General features: G+C 45.3%; 1 protein-coding gene across 5 annotated transcripts in view; it reads left to right on the top strand.

Moving 5' to 3' along the window:
• The window catches only part of ak9 (adenylate kinase 9), a 455,773-nt gene that overhangs the window by 11,611 nt on the left and 423,406 nt on the right, over nt 1-20,756 (top strand). For all 5 annotated transcript variants that reach the window (XM_068027233.1, XM_068027231.1, XM_068027230.1 and 2 more), the window contains exon 6: nt 5,243-5,355. In XM_068027233.1, coding sequence (XP_067883334.1) covers nt 5,243-5,355 — 113 coding nt within the window. The remainder of the gene's footprint in view (nt 1-5,242; nt 5,356-20,756) is intronic.

The following is a 20,756-nucleotide window of genomic DNA, read 5'->3' as shown; positions in this document are numbered from 1 at the left end:
TTCCCCTCTGAACCTTCTATATTCGGCCTAGTTCTCAATTGTATTATCCACCTGACATCTGTCATAGGCACCCTTTTTCTGTTTCATCTTAATCACTTTCTCGTTCGTCATCCAGGGGGCTCTGGATTTGTTTTCCTTACCTTTCCCCACCATCCTAACTTGGAACTATATCATCATTCCTTCACTATCACTGGGTCAAAGTCCTGGAACTTCCTCCCTGACAGCACTGTGAGTGTGCCTATATCAGATGGACTGCAGCGGTTCAAGGCAGCAGCTCACTGCCACCTTCTGTGAAAGGGAAATCTGTTTAAATAATTTATTAGAGCTCTCTGAGGGAGTAACAAGCAAGGTGGATAAAGGTGAATCTGTAGATGTAATGTACTTAGATTTATAAAAGGCATTTGATAAGGTGACACAAGATAAAAGCACATGGAATAGGGGTAACATATTAGCATGGATAAAGGACTGTTTAGCTAACAGGAAGCAGGGAGTAGGAATAAATGGCTATTTTTTTTCTTGTTGGCAAGCTGTAACGAGTGCAGTGCCACAGGGATCAGTGCTGGGGCCTCAACCATTTACAATTTATATCAATGACTTGGATGAAGGGACTGAATGTATGGTAGCTAAATTTGCCAATAGCACCAAGATAGGAAGGAAAGTAAATTGTCAAAAGGAGGTAAAGAGTCTACAAAAGGAGATAGATAGTTTAAGTGAGTGGGTAAAAATTTGGCAGATGGGGGAAAATATGAACTTGTTCATTTTGGCAGGAAGACTAGAAAAGCTGTATACCATTTAATTGGAGAGAGATTGCAGAACTTGGTGGTACAGAGGGATCTGGGTGTCCTGGTACATGAATCACAAAAGTATGCAGGTATAGCAAATGATTAGGATGGCAAATGGAATGTTGGCATTTATTGAAAGGGGAATCGAGTATAAATGTAGGTAAGTTTTACTGCAGCTGTACAGGACCTTGGTGTGTCCACATTGGGCATATTGTCTACAGTTTTGGTCTCCTTATTTGAAAAAAGATATAATTGCATTAGAAGCCATTCAGAAAAGGTTCACTCGACTAATTCCAGGGATGAAGGGCTTATCTTATGAAGAAAGGTTGAACAGGTTGGGTCTATACTCGTTGGAGTTTAGAAGAATGAGAGGTGATCTTATTGAAACATATAAGGTCCTGAGGGGACTTGATAGAGTGGATACTAGGAGGATGTTTCCTCTTGTGGGGGAGACCAGTTTAAGAATAAGAAATGTCCCTTTTAAGACAGGTGAGGAGAATTTTTTCTCAAGGCTGAAGTGGTTTCCTAAAATGCAAAAAGGGTCGTTAGTCTGTGGAATTCTCTTCCCATGCAAGCAGTAGGCCATTAACTTTGTTCAAGGCTGGGTTAGATAGATCTTTGATAGACAGGGAGTTAAGGGTTATGGGGGGTAGACAGGAAAGTGGTGTTGAGACCACAATCTGATCAGTCATGATCTTATCAAATGGCACGAAGGGCCAAATGCTCCTAAGTCCTATGTTCCTATGTTTTCAAGCATAATTAGGGATGGCCAATAAATGCTAGCCTTGCCAGTGACCCTTGCATCCCAAGAACCAATTAAAAAATGAAAAGCTGGAGAATGTTGCAGAGATAGGTAAAGCCATTGAAGTGATTTGTGGATGAAGACAGGGGCTCTGAAATTCTAGAGCTGGGAGAGTTTGGTGCTGGAATTTGAGGCGGCATCTAGATCTGCTTGGTTTCTGCCTCATTTATGCTATGCGGGCAGACTGAATATGCAACTGCCTTCCTATTGCTGCAGCCTTCCACATGACAGATTTAGGATATGATTATGACGTCTCTCCTAAATTCCATTTTATCCACCTTTGCATTTACTTTTCTAATCACCACCTGTATAACACAGGCATTGATGCCAGACTCAGCTGATCAAGGCAGAAGTGGTTTCCTAAAACGTAAAAAGGCTGTAGTTTGAGCTGAACAGGTTTTGGCCATAAATTAGCATTGTCTGCACAAATTTATTTTCCTGTCTACATCTGAAACTACAATCGCCATTCCCCATCGATTCGGTTGTCCTGTAGGAAAAGTTGTGAATCCCATTATGTACATTGGAAGATGAAGAGGAGAAAGGAACACCAGGAGACTGAATGGATAGCACCCCTAGAGAAGCAGATCCTTTCAGTGATATCCAGCCAGTTGGATTTTTAAGCCCAGTTTCTCCTTAAATATTTCTCGGGAGCCTGCAGTTTAAATAAGAAGTTCTGGAGGAGCAATGTTTGTGGCCACAGCCAGAGCTTTGGACAAGGACAACAGCATGGAGTACTCTCACAGGAACAGAAAAGGTCATAACAGCACTGAACATGCAGTGGGCTCCTTACAGGGAGTCACTCGAGGCTTCTGTCAGATCAGCTAATTTGCTGTGCAGACTTGCATCAGGAAAGTCATAAATGTCCTTTTTTCCAGGGTTCACACAATTTATACAATATTTCAGTAGTTTTAGTAGATAAGTAATAAAGTGATAAAGCTGTCAGGGGCTAGCAGCCATTGATTGCTGCTGTGGCAATCCATGTTTCCAAAATTACATCAATGAAAGGGAAATTTATTCCCTGAATGTTTAGTTAATCTGTGAGCATAGGCACAGAGTCTTCCATGTTAATGTAGTTTATGCTGCCAAGATGTCTTTCAACTTTAATAGTTTAGCGTTCCAGCATTAGTACGACATTATGAGCAAGTAAAAGGATGACTGCGTGCAGCCAAAGGCTCCTCGCAACACCACTTTGTTGAACCGCACTGCTGTAAAGGAGTGATCCAACAAAGCTGACATTACAACCATAATTCACATTGAATAAGCCATTGGGGTGCTGAAAGGAAAGTTCAGGCATTTATTTATTCAACCTCCCCTACCCCCCCACCTTGTATGAACTATGCACGTGACGAGTTAAAATCATCCAAGACCACCGATCAGTCCAGGGTTGCACGGTTCCCGGATGGTGACATTTTATCTTCACTGTCATTGAAGTTGGTCAGAGCTCCCGCTGCAGGCCTAATTTAATGCAAAGTCTAGGCCCGATAACATAATCAGTGCCACATTTTCGTTTTAACTCATGGATTTGCGAGGCCTGCCCTAATAGCTTTACCATGGTGGTGCAGTGACTAGAAGAGGCCAAGTTACATTAAAAAAAATCTTTACTTTCACATGGAATTCCAGTGAGCTTGGAATGCTACCTTAAGTTCTGCAAAGAGTCCTTGGGTCTCCCTGGTCCTGTTCTTGTGTCTCCCTTCCCTGATTGGCATTGGGTCTGCAACGTCTTCCCCCAGGACTTATCTTATTCAGGGGACCATTCTCATGTATTGCCGACAAAGTCTGGCTCCTGCCCCAATTTGTGCTACTGCCCATCAGACCTGACATCACTCCCACCAACTTCAGGGCAGCAGACAGATTTAAAAAATTGAAATGAGGCCATAAAGTTAGCTCGGCCTTGCTTTCTTCATGACTTCCAGGTGAGCTGCTTGCTTTGGCATTCTTCCCCCCCCTCACCATCCAGCCCATGCACTGATCCTTCCCCAAGTTAAAATCAATCCCCAGGTGCCTGGATAGATCAGAGCGACCAATACTATTTGCCAAGCAGAATTTCTTGAATTGGTGGCTGCTTGTTGCGTCCTCTGCAATTTTGCTCTCCTGAAAGGCCTGCAAATAGAATTCCCAGAGGAGGAAGGAGTGTTGGATGCTGATGCAATTGATACAAGAGACCAGGTCCAGGAAGAGGATCCAGCAGATCCATAGGCCACAGCAACATAAGGGAACTGAGATGTAAACTAATTTAAGACACCTCCTTTGATGCCTAATCCAGTATTTGTCAGCGTTCATTTCCTATTGTAGATCAACTTCATTTGAACAACTGTCTTTTAATCCCTCCAAAATGAAACTTTTTATGCATGCATCTAGCAGTGGCAGGAAAATGCAATGAAATATCCGCTGAGGAGGGGAGGCAAGAAGGTTCTTGCTGGAGGAGTTTAGGTAAATTCATATGGAGGCAATTGAAAGTTATGAAAAGATATATATATTTAATGGTTCTGGCTCCAGAGAGGAATATATTAAATTTATGATGGAATTTTCTTCTTAAAAATAATGAATTCAAAGGCAAAACACCTTAGGAAGAAATATACTGCAGCAGATTCAGACTTTTTTTTTACAGTTTATTGTAGATTCTGTCTTTTTCTGCTTCTAAGAAACAGTTTAATTAATATACCCTGAGAATGTAATATATATTTCATTAAGTTATTAACCAGAATTGTACTAAGAATTACTGCGATGAAGAGACTGAAATAAATGTATCCAACTTTACTTACGACACAAATCTAGGTGGAAATGTAAGCTATGAGGACACAAGCTTCAAAGAGATATAGACAGGTTAAGTGAGTGGACACCAAAGTAGCAGATGGAGTATAATGTGGGAAAGTGTGAGGTTATTCACTGGTCATAAGAATAGAAAAGCAGAATTTATTAAAAAGGCATGAAACTTCTAAATGTTGATTTTCAAAGAGACTTGGATGGGCTTGTACAAGGAACACAAAGTTAACATGCAGGTACAGCAAGTGATTAGGAAGGCAAATGTTAACCTTTATTGCAAGGGGATTAGAGGACAAGAATTAAGAAAATCTTGCTACAATTGTATAGAGCTTCTGGTGAGACCACAACTCAAGTCTTCTGTGCAGTTTTGGTCTCCATATCGAAGGAGGTGGTAGAACCAAGGTTCACTAGGTTGGTTCCTGGGATGAGAGGGTTGTCCTACGAAGGCAAGCTGAATAAATCGGAGTTTAGAAGAAAGAGAGATGATCTCATTGAAACTTACAAAATTCTGAAGGGGCTTGACAGGGCAGACACTGAGAGGTTGTTTCCCCTGGCTGGGGGATATAGAACATGAGGGCACAGTCTCAGGATAGGGGGTCAGTCATTTAGGACTGAAATGAGGTGAAATTTCTTCACTCAGAGGGTTGTGAATCTTTGGAATTGTCTGCCCCAGAGGGTTGTGGATGCTCCATCGTTGAGTATATTCAAGGCTGAGACAGATATTTGGTCTCTCAGGTTATCAAGGGATAGGGGGAGCAGGCAGGAAAGTGGAGTTGAGGCAGAAAATCAGCCCTGATCGTATTTAATGGCAGAGTAGGCTGGGGCGGGGGGAATCATATGGTCTACTTTTGCTCCTATTTCTTATGTACTAATTTAAAAACACCCCTCTTTTTAGGCTATGTTTTGTGTGAATTTCCTTCTCTATCTGAGGAATACTTGAAGATTCCAGAGCAAATACAGCTCATAAAAAATCTGAATCTAAAGCCTGACTTCATCATTAATATTAAGGTAAAATGACTTTGATTCCTATGTTATTAGTTTAATATGTCGAGCAAAGTAAACTCTTACATGATAAAATGACAATTATATCAGTGTTTGTTTGGTAAATGACAAAATCGTTTGGTAAAATTCTCTGAAAGCATATTAAGTGTGAAAGACACCAATTGCATCATTATTGATTCATCCATACATTTGTTTCCACCAGACTTAACTATTCTGGTGCTCTCTGGGCCTCTCTCTCAATGGTTGCCTCCCATCTTCCACCCTTCATAAACGAAAGCTCATTTGATGCTTGTATCTTGATTTACACTAAATCCCATTCAGCCTTCATCCCTGTGCTTGCTGATCTATATTGGTTCCTGGTCCCTGAATACCACCATTTTAAAATTCTCAGCCTTGATCAAATGGCAGATATCTATTCATCAAAATCAGGAAACAGGAGACAGTTTCTGATCCACAACTGTTTTATTCTCAATCCACAGTTCAGTACAAATGCCAATTCCCACTCTTCCCTTTCAGACTAACTCCCTATCCAGAAGAAACTCTCTGACTGGGGAAAAACCCAGCCCTTAAATACAAACTACAATGAGCATCACTTGCTCTCTACTAACTCTGAAGTAAGTCCTGGTTAATTAAAGGGACCAGCATTTTCAATATTGTCGTCTTGTGTTCAAATCTCTCCATGTCCTGACACTCCCATTCTCTGCAACCTCCTCCAGGTATATCTTTTTGCTAGTGCTCTTTGCATGAGTATTTGGATTAAGCAGTCAGTAATGACTGAGCCCGATGCCATTGGACTTGGTTATCTACAATATCAAGATGACTGACACCTCATAGCCTTAGATACTGCTCAATGCACCACACCCCCATTACTGATCAACCAACAATCTTTATCAATCAGGACTCATAACTAACATTAAAATAAAAGCAAAGTACTGCAGATGCTGGAAATCTGAAATAAAAACAAATGCTGGAAATACTCAGCTGGTCTGGCAGCATCTGTGGAGAGAGAAACAGAGTTAACGTTTCAGGCCAGTGATCCTTCATCAGAGCTGAGTATTTCCAGCAATTTTTGTTTTTATTTCATACCTAACATTCATAGCTTTACCTCACCCTCACATACTTAGCACTGCTGCAAGACTCACACCTACATCTCAAGCTTGCACATACTGTCAAATATTCAACCATGACAGCCACATCACCGAAACATATTGAACCACACTCACTGACACAATTCCCCCTCTCTTACAGGTCAAAGTAGCACACAACCAAAGGCAGCAAGTACTAACCGGTGGAGAATAGCAGCTGCATGTCCTTACCCCCATGGAGGAGACAGTACTCGCCATCATTGGAGTGGCCATGACTAGGGCAGGGCTGAAATGACAGTATGCTTGTACCTAATCCTTTTTACATCACACTTCCCCCTCACCACCCTACCCTTATGCCTTTCTCATTTCAGATGCTCATGAACTGCAACCTGACCAGGCAGTGGTGTAAGAGCAAGAAGCCCAATGCTGATGAAAAAAATCATCCCTCAATCTCGCACTGGCAGCTACCAGCTCAGATATTGACACCGCACATAATTAGAGGATAGCTTAAAGGCGGGTTCTGCATGTGGTGAGACACCTAGCATGAGTGACCTGCAGCCAAGGCAGGGGACAAATGTAGCACAGGTGCCAGCTCGCTGGAGGGCAAGGTCGCATAGGAGTTCTGCTGCAGGGGACTCAGATGAGCACTTTGATGGGGTAGGCTACACAAGAAGGCTGATGGGTACGCACAACAAAATGCTTGTTACATTGGTTAACTTGCCAGAAAGCCTGCGGTCAATGTCAAGATGTATGAGGAGACTGGCACCAACTTTGCAGAATTTGTGACCCATCCTTTCCAGCTTGGAAGTGGTGGTCAACACCATTAGCATCCTAGTAAACTCAGCCATGATGCAGATTGTGATAGATGATGTCTCAGCTTTCATTGCAGCATAAGCATAAGCCACCCAATGTCTGGCTGCTGCAATGGAAACTCAAACCTCTGTCAGGCAAGGTTAGCTTTCTGCCTTGCAAACCCAGACTGCTCTTGTACAAGGTCAGACTGCTGCCATCATGGCTGCGGATTTCAGTGTTCAAAGGGGCTTGCAGGGTATCACAGCAGTCCTCCAACAGTTTTTTAGGATTGCTGAGGTGGCGTTCCAGGGGAGTGGCATTGGCTAAATGGAGTACGAACCTCAGTCTCTTAGGATGACAGCATTTGTCATCCTTCCAGTGTCTTGCTGTTGCCTGGCAGTCAGCCAGCCCAGACTGTTGTCATCTAGGCTGAGATAGTGCAGTCTGAAGCTAGGTCTTTTATGCCCAGAGCTGCTCGAGGTCGTCCTCCAAGGTCATCTGCAATCGCCTCTACTGAAAATCAGCAGCCTTTTGCCAACTGTGAGATAGCACTGCCTAGGAGGACTAGGACAGGCAAAAGCACTAAGGGAATGCACACGGGTGATTAGTTGATGTTTGTATGGAATGTATATTTTGCGTTGGCTTTTTTTGCATTCTGGCCAAGCAATGGTCAGTAACAGGAAAGCTAAGGTGTGGGATTGTTAGTGAATAAGGAATTGAGGTTGCGTCTTCTGGTATTGCAGTCAAATGACTTGTTTATGGGCAGCTGGGCCAAAAAGGGGCTGTCTAGGTTGCCTCTTTCCTTCCTTTTCCCCTTCCTCATCCTCTCCCTGCTGCTCAGCTGGTTGCTGGATAGCTGGCGGCAAGGGCAATGTTCTTATGATGGTGACATCATGAAGCACATGGCAGACCACCTAAATCTTGACACCTGCTCTGCTGAGTACTGCAGGGCTAGTTTTAGAATGCCAGTGGTCTGCTCTATCGCATTTCAGCCGTGATCTTGTGGAGGCAGCGGGGCACCCAGTGCCGGGCCAAAAAGGTGGGGGGATTGCCACCTCGGCCTTTTTGCACCCCCCGGCATGATCCTCTGCTGTTCCGGAGGAGAAATTTTCGGCCCTGGGATCACCATCCCTTTAAAGACAGGAATCCCACTTCCAAAAGCTGCAGACCAATCAGAGGGTCCGCAGCTCAGCAGTATTGGCAGTGCCACAGGGAGCAGTGGCCACTGCCAGTACTGCAGAGGCCCTTGGATCTAGGCCCAGTGCTGGAACTCCGGACCTTAGATAAGTGAAGCGGGGTCACCGGAGCCAGTCTGGAAGGGATCTGATGAGGGGTGGGTTGGTTGTTGGGCATGAAGTCCAGGTGATTGGGGTGGGGGTGGGGGAGGGGGGGGGGGTCCACAGAGGTGGAGGTTTTGCTGGCGGAAGTCCTCGTATATCCACCCCATAAGCCCCACACAGAGTGCACCTCGTTTTACAAGGTGCCCTCCCCGCATGACGAAGGCACCTGAGTTGGGGCGCAAAATCATGAAAAGCTAGTGTGAGTTCAAGCTGGCTTGCGCTACTTAAAGCCTCTCTGCATTTCTTATTGGGAGGTGCATTTTGGTTCGAACAGGTGCTGCAAGGTATTCTGGAAGTCAATTTGACACAACATGGCAGGCTCAAGGCTCTGTGATGCTGCACTGGAGACCTTAGTGCAAGAGGCAGATAGGACGAGAGCAGTTCTCTATCCACATAAGGCCAGGAGATCTAGACAAACTCTGAGAAGGCAATCAGAGAAGATAGCTGTGCAGGTCAATGCCAGCAGGGTAGCCTCAAAGAACTAGATGCAGTGATGAAAGAAGTTCAATGACCTCACATGAGTGGTCAAGGTCAGTGAATTCATCCACAAATGCCATATCATACAACTGCACCACAAGCCTCACACACTGCTCAATTCACTACAACCCCTTCACTCACCCAGCAACAATCTCTTTATCAACTGTGATTCACACCTCACATTCATACCTTCACCTCAGCCTCACACACCGAGCACTACTGCAAGTATCATATCCACATCTCACAGCTTGCACACATTGCTAGCTATTCAGCCATGACTGGCACATCACCAAAACAAATTGCCCCACATTTATGGACACACATTCCTCTGTCTTGCAGGATAAGGTGGCAGGGCTGAAAACATTGAACATGATGGTATGCTCATATCGAATGCCCCTTCTCACATCCCACTTCTCCCTCATCCCACAATCTCTTCTGACTCTCAAGCTGTAGATGGTTTAAGGATACACGTCTTGCTTTCCCCCCTATCCCCTCACCTCAACTCTACACTTGTGCCTTTCTCCTTTCAGATACCCAAGAACAGGAGCAAGAAGTGATAGAAGAAGAACAGACTGGTGATGAAGAAACACTATCACTTCCTCTTGCACTTGCAGCTAACAGCTCAGATACTGACAGTGTGCATACTATAGAGAGTAGCTTAGAGCCAGGATCTGCATCTGGTGAGACATCAGAAATGAGTGGCCTTCAGCCACAGCAGGGGGTAAGGGAAGTGTAGGTGCCAGCTTGCTGGAGGGCAAGGTCACAAATGGGTTCTGCTGCAGGGAACTCAGTTGAGGACTTCAATGCAGTGGCATACAGAAAAAGGCTGAAGGCACACAGAAATGCTTGGTGCATTGGCAGGCCTGCCAGAAAGCCCACAGTCACTGTCACAGAGCATGGAGGAGTCCGGTACCAACGTTGCACGGGTTGTGTACAGAGCTTAGCGCCATAATTTCCGGCATGGAAGTGGTGACATTTCCATGAGAACATTTGCGGACCCAACCATCATGGAGTATCTGATGGCCGATATCTCAGCTTCCATTGCAGTACAAGCAGAAGCCACACAGCATTTGAATGCTGCAGTGGAAGCTTAGCTTGCTGCCATTCTTGCTCAGACTTCTGCCTTCATGGCTGCTGATACCAGTACTCAAAGGGGCTTGCTGATCTCGCAGCAGTCCAGCAATCTGTGCTTCAGCAGGGAACTAGGATTGCTGAGGTGCTGTTCCTTGGGAGTGGCATTGGCTCTATGGAGCACAAACCTGCTTCACTCAGGATGACAGCATTCATCCTTCCACCACTGTCACTCCTTCAGTAGGACTCTTGCTGTTGTCTGTCAGCCAGCCAGCCAGCCCAGACTGCTGTCGAGATGGTACTGTCCAAAGCTAAGCCTTCTAAGGTCAGAACTGCATGATGTCATCCTGCAAGAACGTTGCAATCTCCTCAAATGAAAGTCAGCAACCTTCTCCAGCCATACTGTGGCCACCATTATAGGATTGCATAGGAGCACTAGGCCAGGCAAAGGCACATGGACGATAAGCACTAAGGGAATGCACAAGGGTATTTAGTTGACCTCTTTGGAATATTTGATGGTTTATTTGATAAAAGTTGGTTTGGAATGTTTTGTGGCAGTTTTTATTTCAGCGTTGTCACCAAAGGGATGCTGTTATGCTCCATAATAGAGGGATGGTAAAGTGAGACTGTTATTGAATGAGGAAATGGGGTTGCGTTCACTGATACTGCAGTCAGATGGGCCGATCATGGACAGCCTGACCAGAAAGGCTTTATCCTCCTCAACTGGGCACCTTCCATTTAGTGGCCAGGTCTATGCCCGATGATGGTGAGGTTGTGCAGGATACAACAGACCATGACGAATTATGACGTGCATTCTGGAGAGTACTGCAGGTCTCCTCCAGAGAAGTCCAAGAAACAGAAGCATTGTTTAAGCACCCCAATAGTCTGCTTGATGACATTTCAAGTGACAACATGGTTTTCACTTTACGCATGCTGCCACTGTGCATCGGTGGTGGAGGGAGTGAATGTTTGTGGATGGGGTGTCAATCAAGTGGGCTGCTTTGTCCTGGATGTTGTTGAGCTTGTTGAATGTTGTTGGAACTGCACCCATTCAGGCAAGAGGAGAGTATTCCATCACACTCCTGACTTGTGCCTTGTAGATGGTGGGCAGGCTTTGGGGTGTCAGAAGGTGAGTTATTCGCCACAGGATTCCTAGCCTCTGACCTCTTGTAGCCATCGTATTTATATGGCTACTCCAGTTCAGTTTCTGGCCAATGGTAACCCCCAGGATGTTTATAGTGGGGATTCAGTGATCGTAATGCCATTGAATGTCAAGGGGAGATGGTTAGATTCTATCTTGTTGGAGATGGTCATTGCCTGGTGCTCGTGTGGCGCGAATGTTACTTGCCATTTATCAGCCCAAGCCTGGATATTGTTCAGGACTTGCTGCATTTCTACATGGACTGTATCAGTATTTGAGGAGTCGCAAATGGTGCTGTACATTGTGCAATCATCTGGGTGATTGGGGAAATTTCTCCTCATCTCAGTCCTGAAAGGTTTACCCCGTATCCTTAGACTATGACCTCTGGTTCTGGACTCTCCCACCATCGGGAACATCCTTCTTGCATCTACCCTGTCAAGTCCTGTTAGAATTTTATAGGTTTCTATGAGATCCCACCCTCACTCTTCTGAACTCCAGCAAATATAATCATAACCGACTCAATCTCTCCTCATACGTCAGTCCCGCCATCCCAGGAATCAGTCTGGTACACCTTCACTGTACTCCCTCTATAGCAAGAGCATCCTTCCTCAGATAAGGAGACCAAAACTGCACACAATATTCCAGGTGTGGCCCTGTATAATTGCAGCAAGACATCCCTGCTTCTGTACTCGAATCCTCTCACTATGAAGGCCAACATACCATTTACCTTTTTTACCGCCTGTTGCACCTGCATGCTTACCTTCAGCGACTGGTGCACGAGAACATCCAGGACTCGCTGCATATTCCCCTCTCTCAGTTTATAGCCGTTCAGATAATAATCTGCCTTCCTGTTTTTGCTACCAAAATGGAGAACCTCACATTTATCCACATTATACTGCATCTGCCATGCATTAGCCCACTCACTCAACTTGTCCAAATCACCCTGAAGCCTCTCTGCACCCTCTTCACAACTCACCCTCCCACTCAGTTTTGTGTCATTTGCAAATTTGGAGATATTACATTGAGTTCCCTCATCTAAATCATTAATGTATATTGTGAATAGCTGGGGTCCGAGCACCGATCCCGACGGTACCCCACTGGTCACTGTCTGCCATTCGGAAAAAGACCCATTTATCCCTCCTACTCTTTGTTTCCTGTCCACCAACCAATTTTCCATCCATCGCAATACACTACCCCCAATCCCATGCGCTTTAATTTTACACGCTAATCTCTTATGTGGGACTTTGTTGAAAGCCTTCTGAAAGTCCAAATAAACCACATCCACTGGCTCCCCCTCATCAATTCTACGTTACATCCTTGAAGAATTCTAGTAGATTTGTCAAGCATGATTTCCCTTTCGTAAATCCAAACTGACTCTGCCTGATTCTACCTCTTTCTTTGGCTTCCTTATCTCGAGAGACAATGGGTAAGCGCTTGGAGGTGGGCAGTGGTGTGTGGAGCAACGCCTGGAGTGGCTATAAAGGCCAATTCGAGAGTGACAGGCTCTTCCACAGGTGCTGCAGAAAAATTTGTTTGTCGGGGCTGTTACACAGTTGGCTCTCCCCTTGCGCTTCTGTCTTTTTTCCTGCCAACTGCTAAGTCTCTTCGACTAGCCACACTTTAGCCCCGCCTTTATGGCTGCCCGCCAGCTCTGGCGAACGCTGGCAACTGACTCCCACGACTTGTGATCAATGTCACAGGACTTGATGTCACGTTTGCAGACGTCTTTAAAGCGGAGACATGGACGGCCGGTGGGTTTGATACCAGTGGTGAGCTCGCTGTACAATGTGTCTTTGGGGATCCTGCCATCTTCCATGCAGCTCACATGGCCAAGCCATCTCAAGCGCCGCTGACTCAGTAGTGTGTATAAGCTGATTCTACCACTGTTCTCTAAATGCTCTGCCATAAAATCTTTGATAATGGACTCTAGAATGTTCCCCACTACCGACGTCAGGCTGACTGGTCGATAATTCCCTGCTTTCTCTCTACCTCCCTTTTTATATAGTGGGGTTACATTAGCTACCCTCCAATCTGTAGGAACTGTTCTAGAGTCTATAGAATCTTGGAAGATGACCACCAATGCATCCACTATTTCTAGAGCCACTTCGTTAAGTACTCTGGGATGCATACCATCAGGTCCTGGGGATTTATTGGCCTTCAATCCCATCAATTCCCCAACACCATTTCTCTACTAATACTGATTTCTTTCAGTTCCTCTCTCTCACTAAGCCCTGTGTTCCCTAACATTTCTGGTATGATATTTGTGTCCTCCTTTGTGAAGACAGAACCAAAGTATGCACTTAGTTGGTCAGCCATTTCTTTGTCCCCCATAATAAATTCCCCAGTTTCTGACTATAAGGGACCTACATTTGTCTTCACCAATCTGTTTATTCCTACTCTGCTTGCTGTCCATTAACCAATCGTCAATCCATTACCCTCTGTCCCATGAGTCCTAATTGTGTGTAATAACCTCTTGTGTGGCACCTTATTGAACAAAGAACAAAGAAAATTACAGCACAGGAACAGGCCCTTCGGCCCTCCAAGCCTGCGCCGATCCAGATCCTCTATCTAAACATGTCACCTATTTTCTAAGGGTCTGTATCTCTTTGCTTCCTGCCCATTCATGTATCTGTCTAGATACATCTTAAAAGACGCTATCGTGCCCGCGTCTACCACCTCCGCTGGCAACGCGTTCCAGGCACCCACCACCCTCTGTGTAAAGAACCTTCCACGCATATCCCCCCTAAACTTTTCCCCTCTCACTTTGAACTCGTGACCTCTAGTAATTGAATCCCCCACTCTGGGGGAAAAAGCTTCTTGCTATCAACCCTGTCTTATACCTCTCATGATTTTGTACACCTCAATCAGGTCCCCCCTCAACCTCCGTCTTTCTAATGAAAATAATCCTAATCTACTCAACCTCTCTTCATAGCTAGCGCCCTCCATACCAGGCAACATCCTGGTGAACCTCCTCTGCACCCTCTCCAAAGCATCCACATCCTTTTGGTAATGTGGCGACCAGAACTGCACGCAGTATTCCAAATGTGGCCGAACCAAAGTCTTATACAACTGTAACATGACCTGCCAACCCTTGTACTCAATACCCCGTCCGATGAAGGAAAGCATGCCGTATGCCTTCTTGACCACTCTGTTGACCTGCGTTGCCACCTTCAGGGAACAATGGACCTGAACACCCAAATCTCTCTGTACTTCATTTTTCCCCAGGACTTTTCCATTTACTGCATAGTTCACTCTTGAATTGGATCTTCCAAAATGCATCACCTCGCATTTGCCCTGATTGAACTCCATCTGCCATTTCTCTGCCCAACTCTCCAGTCTATCTATATTCTGCTGTATTTTCTGACAGTGCCCTTCACTATCTGCTACTCCACCAATCTTAGTGTCGTCTGCAAACTTGCTAATCAGACCACCTATACTTTCCTCCAAATCATTTATGTATATCACAAACAACAGTGGTCCCAGCACGGATCCCTGTGGAACACCATTGGTCACACGTCTCCATTTTGAGAAACTCCCTTCCACTGCTACTCTCTGTCTCCTGTTGCCCAGCCAGTTCTTTATCCATCTAGCCAGTACACCCTGGACCCCATGCAACTTCACTTTCTCCATCAGCCGACCATGGGGAACCTTATCAAACGCCTTACTGCAGTCCATGTATATGACATCTACAGCCCTTCCCTCATCAATCAACTTTGTCACTTCCTCAAAGAATTCTATTAAGTTGGTAAGACATGACCTTCCCTGCACAAAACCATGTTGCCTATCACTGATAAGCCCATTTTCTTCCAAATGGGAATAGATCCTATCCCTTAGTATCTTCTCCAGCAGCTTCCCTACCACTGACGTCAGGCTCACCGGTCTATAATTACCTGGATTATCCCTGCTACCCTTCTTAAACAAGGGGACAACATTAGCAATTCTCCAGTCCTCTGGGACCTCACCCGTGTTTAAGGTTGCTGCAAAGATATTTGTTAAGGCCCCAGCTATTTCCTCTCTCGCTTCCCACAGTAACCTGGGATAGATCCCATCCGGACCTGGGGACTTGTCCACCTTATTGCCTTTTAGAATACCCAACACTTCCTCCCTCCTTATGCCGACTTGACCTAGAGTAATCAAACATCTGTCCCTAACCTCAACATCCGTCATGTCCCTCTCCTCGGTGAATACCGATGCAAAGTACTCGTTTAGAATCTCACCCATTTTCTCTGACTCCACGCATAACTTTCCTCCTTTGTCCTTGAGTGGGCCAATCCTTTCTCTAGTTACCCTCTTGCTCCTTATATATGAATAAAAGGCTTTGGGATTTTCCTTAACCCTGTTTGCTAAAGATATTTCATGACCCATTTTAGCGCTCTTAATTCCTCGTTTCAGATTGGTCCTACATTCCCGATATTCTTTCAAAGCTTCGTCTTTCTTCAGCCTCCTAGACCTTATGTATGCTTCCTTTTTCCTCTTAGCTAGTCTCACAATTTCACCTGTCATCCATGGTTCCCTAATCTTGCCATTTCTATCCCTCATCTTTACAGGAACATGTCTCTCCTGCACGCTAATCAACCTCTCTTTAAAAGCCTCCCACATATCAAATGTGGATTTACCTTCAAACAGCTGCTCCCAATCTACATTCCCCAGCTCCTGCCGAATTTTGGTATAGTTGGCCTTCCCCCAATTTAGCACTCTTCCTTTAGGACCACTCTCGTCTTTGTCCATGAGTATTCTAAAACTTACGGAATTGTGATCACTATTCCCAAAGTAGTCCCCTACTGAAACATCAACCACCTGGCCCGGCTCATTCCCCAACACCGGGTCCAGTATGGCCCCTTCCCGAGTTGGGCAATTTACATACTGCTCTAGAAAACCCTCCTGGATGCTCCTTACAAATTCTGCTCCATCTAGACCTCTAACACTAAGTGAATCCCAGTCAATGTTGGGAAAATTAAAATCTCCTATCACTGCCACCCTGTTGCTCCTACATCTTTCCATAATCTGTTTACATATTTGTACCTCTGTCTCACGCTCGCTGTTGGGAGGCCTGTAGTACAGCCCCAACATTGTTACCGCACCCTTCCTATTTCTGAGTTCTGCCCATATTGCCTCACTGCCCGAGTCCTCCATAGTGCCCTCCTTCAGCACAGCTGTGATATCCTCTTTGACCAGTAATGCAACTCCTCCACCCCTTTTACCTCCCTCTCTATCCCGCCTGAAGCATCGATATCCTGGGATATTTAGTTGCCAATCATGCCCTTCCCTCAACCAAGTCTCAGTAATAGCGATAACATCATACTCCCAGGTACTAATCCAAGCCCTAAGTTCATCTGCCTTACCTACTACACCTTGCATTAAAACAAATGCACCTCAGACCACCAGTCCCTTTGCGTTCATCATCTGCTCCCTGCCTCCTCTTCCCCTTAGTCACGCTGACTTCATTATCTAGTTCCTTACAGGCTTTAGTTACTACCTCCTTACTGTCCACTGACCTCCTCATTTGGTTCCCATCCCCCTGCCACATTAGTTGAAACCCTCCCCAACAGCGTTAGCAAAAGCACCCCCAAGGACATTGGTTCCAGTCCGGCCCAGGTGTAGACTGTCCAATTTGTAATAGTCCCACCTCCCCCAGAACCGGTCCCAATGTCCCAAGAATCTGAACCCCTCCCTCCTGCACCATCTCTCAAGCCATGCATTCATCCTGACTATTCTTTCATTTCTCCTCTGACTATCACGTGGCACTGGTAACAATCCTGAGATTACTACCTCTGAGGTCCTACTTTTTAACTTGGCTCCTAACTCCCTAAATTCTGCTTGTAGGACCTCATCCCATTTTTTACCTATATCATTGGTGCCTATGTGCACAACGACAACTGGCTGTTCACCCTCCCCTTTCAGAATGTTCTGCAGCCGATCTGAGACATCCCTGACCCATGCACCTGGGAGGCAACATACCATTCGGGAGTCTCGTTTTCGACCACAGAACCGCCTATCTACTCCCCTTACAATCGAATCCCCTCTGACTATAGCCCTTCCACTCTTTTTCCCGCCCTTCCGAACAGCAGAGCCAACCACGGTGCCATGAACCTGGCTACTGCTGCCTTCCCCTGGTGAGCCATCTCTCTCAACAGTATCCAAAACGGTATACCTGTTTTGGAGGGAGATGACCGCAGGGGACACCTGCATTGCCTTCCTGCTCTTTCTCTGCCTTTTGGTCACCCATTCCCTTTCTCCCTCAGCAATCCTAATCTGAGGTATGACCAATTCGCTAAACGTGCTATCCACGACCTCCTCAGCATCGCGGATGCTCCAAAGTGAGTCCAAGCGCAGCTCCAGAGCCATCATGCGGTCTAACATGAGCTGCAGCTGGACACGCTTCCAGCACGTGAAGGAGTCAGGGACATCAGCCGTGTCCCTGAGCTCCCACATTGAGCAAGAGGAGCATAACACGGGTTTGAGATTTCCTGCCATTTTTAATCTTAAGCTTGAGTTAGTCTTAACTTAGATAAACGAAAAAGGAACGAAAAGTTTTCACCAATCACAGGAAAAACAAATAGAAAAAGCCTTACCTTATCTGCACACCACCGAGTCCTTTTTTTTTTGGTTAGAGGAGGAGGGCGGGTGGGAGACACTACAGGTGTAGTGTCTCGGGTTCAGCCGCTGCCCAAATATATAGGACTTACTTACCCAGCTGCCACCTCGTTCTCCCTGTCGCCGCTGCAAAAAGAAACCGCCAAAACAAAAAGGTAAGTTTATCTAAGTTGTAAACTCACTTACCCAGCTGCCACCTCGCTCTCCCTGTCACTGCTGCAAAAAGAAACTGCCAAAACAAAAAGGTAAGTTGAATGTTTTTTGAAAATCCAAATGGACTACCTAACCATACTACTATTTACATCTTCAAAAAACAGATTTGTCAAACACGATTTCCCTTTCATAAATGCGTGTTGACTGTACTTAAGATTACTATTAAGGTTTTCTAAGTGCCCTGTTACCATGTCTCTAATATTAGATTATAGCATTTTGCATACAACTGAGGTCAGGCTAACTGGCTGATAGAGCCCCTTTTTCTCTCTTCCTGCTTTCCTAAATAGTGGCATTATTCCAGTCCTTGGAAATTGTTCTAGAATCTAAGGAATTCTGGAAAATCAAAACCAATGCATCCACTATCTCTGCAGCTCCCTCTTTTAAAACCAGTTGTGCTACATCTCTGAATTTAATGTGGTGCGTGCAAAGCAACAAGTATACTGTCAATGACATCCTGTACCATGGGGAAGCCAGTTATTTTGGCAAAGGCGTGTGCATGCGCTGCGTGCTTCTCTTTGGAAAGAGATAAGGCAATGCATTCTCTTAGAAAACATAGAAAAATAGGAGCAGCAGGATGCCATTTGGCCCTTTGAGTCTGCACCGCCATTAAATAAGATCATGGCTGATCATCAAAACTCAGTACCCTGTTCCCGCTTTCTCCCTGTATCCCTTGATCCCTTTAGCCCTAAGAACTATATCTAACTCTTTCTTGAACATATTTAATGATTTGGCCTCAACTGCTTTCTGTGGTAGAGAATTCCACAGGTTCACCGATCTCTGGATGAAGAAATCCCTCCTTATCTCAGTCCTAAATTAGATTAGATTAGGTTAGATTAGAGATACAGCACTGAAACAGGCCCTTCGGCCCACCGAGTCTGTGCCGAACATCAACCACCCATTTATACTAATCCTACACTAATCCCATATTCCTACCAAACATCCCCACCTGTCCCTATATTTCCCTACCACCTACCTATACTAATGACAATTTATAATGGCCAATTTACCTATCAACCTGCAAGTCTTTTGGCTTGTGGGAGGAAACTGGAGCACCCGGAGAAAACCCACGCAGACACAGGGAGAACTTGCAAACTCCACACAGGCAGTACCCGGAATCGAACCCGGGTCCCTGGAGCTGTGAGGCTGCGGTGCTAACCACTGCGCCACTGTGCCGCCATAAATGGTTTAACCCTTATCCTTAGACTGTGACCCCCTGGTCCTGGACTCCCCCACCATCGGGAACATCCTTCCTGCATCTAGACTGTTCAGTGCTGTTAGAATTTTATGGGTTTCCATGAGATCCCCTCTCATTCTTCTAAACTCCAGCAAATAGAAGCCTAATCGACCCAATCTCTCTTCATACGTCAGTCCTGCCATCCCAGGAATCAGTCTGGTGAACCTTTGCTGCACTCCCTCCATAGCAAGAACATCCTTTCTCAGATAAGGAGACCAAAACTGCACACAATATTCCAGATGTAGTCTCACAAAGGCCCTGTATAATTGCAGCAAGACATCCTTGCTCCTGTACTCGAATCCTTTCACTATGAAGGCCAACATACCATTTACCTTCTTAACTGCCTGCTGCACCTGCATGCTTACTTTCAGCCCAGGTCTCGCTGCACCTCCCCCTTTCCCAATCTATCGCCATTCAGATAATCTGCCTTTCTGTTTTTGCCACCAAAGTGGATAACCACACATTTATCCACATTATACTGCATCTGCCATGTATTTGCCCACTCACTCAACCTGTCCAAATAACACTGGAGCTTCTCTGCATCCTCCTCACAGCTCACACTCCCACCCAGCTTTGTGTCGTCTGCAAACTTGGATATATTACATTTAATTCCCTCATCTATATCATTAATATATACTGTGAATAGCTGGGGTCCTAGCACTGATCCCTGCGGTCCCCCACGAGTCACTGACTGCTACTCGGAAAACGACCTGTTTATTCCTACTCTTTGTTTCCTGTCTGCCAACCAGTTCTCTATCCATGTCAGTAGTTTACCTCCAATCCCATGTGCTCTTCTCTGTGCATACAGTACATTAGTCACCTGGCGTGTACAGCAGCCTGACGCAAAGATGATCGTGACCACAGACACTTTTGTAGGCCAGAATTAAAGCGTCAAAGCAGGCTAAATCCGAGGAGTCCTGCCTCATTAATGTATTTGAAATGCCAACCCACCTCCAAGGAGCAGGTTGGCCTCCTGCCCCTTGGTCCCACCTCAGGAAAACCTGCAGGTCAACGAGTTGGAACCTGCTTCGCGATGTGCTTGGAGTTTTTGCTGATTTAACACCCGCATCCAATCCCACCCGCTCACCAATGTTAAAATTCCCCTCTTTAGTCTTCCAACAGTTAGGATTTGAAATTTTTATCTTGGTGTTTAAATCCCATCATGACCTCACTCCTGCCCTCTGATTTATGCATTATATATTTTCAGCATATATGAAGTGTCAATGATTACATATCGCTCTTTATCTTTCAGTTTAAAATATCAGGAATTCTGTATTTTTGAAAATTGAGATCTAAAGGTTCTCTAAAATATAAAAGAAAACACTATTTGAACATTTAAGACCCAAGACACTGATCTTTCTGTAGTTTAAGTAACCAAGAAAATTCTTGCTACCCTCTCAGTTTTCCATAGTTTGAACTTAAATTAATACCATTCTGGTCCCTTCAATTAACAGGGACAC

The sequence above is a fragment of the Heterodontus francisci genome, chromosome 3 (assembly GCF_036365525.1).
Source record: "Heterodontus francisci isolate sHetFra1 chromosome 3, sHetFra1.hap1, whole genome shotgun sequence".
Taxonomy (NCBI): Eukaryota; Metazoa; Chordata; class Chondrichthyes; order Heterodontiformes; family Heterodontidae; genus Heterodontus; species Heterodontus francisci.
The sequence above is the reverse complement of the archived record's forward strand: the minus strand, read 5'-3'. Positions and strand labels throughout refer to the sequence as shown.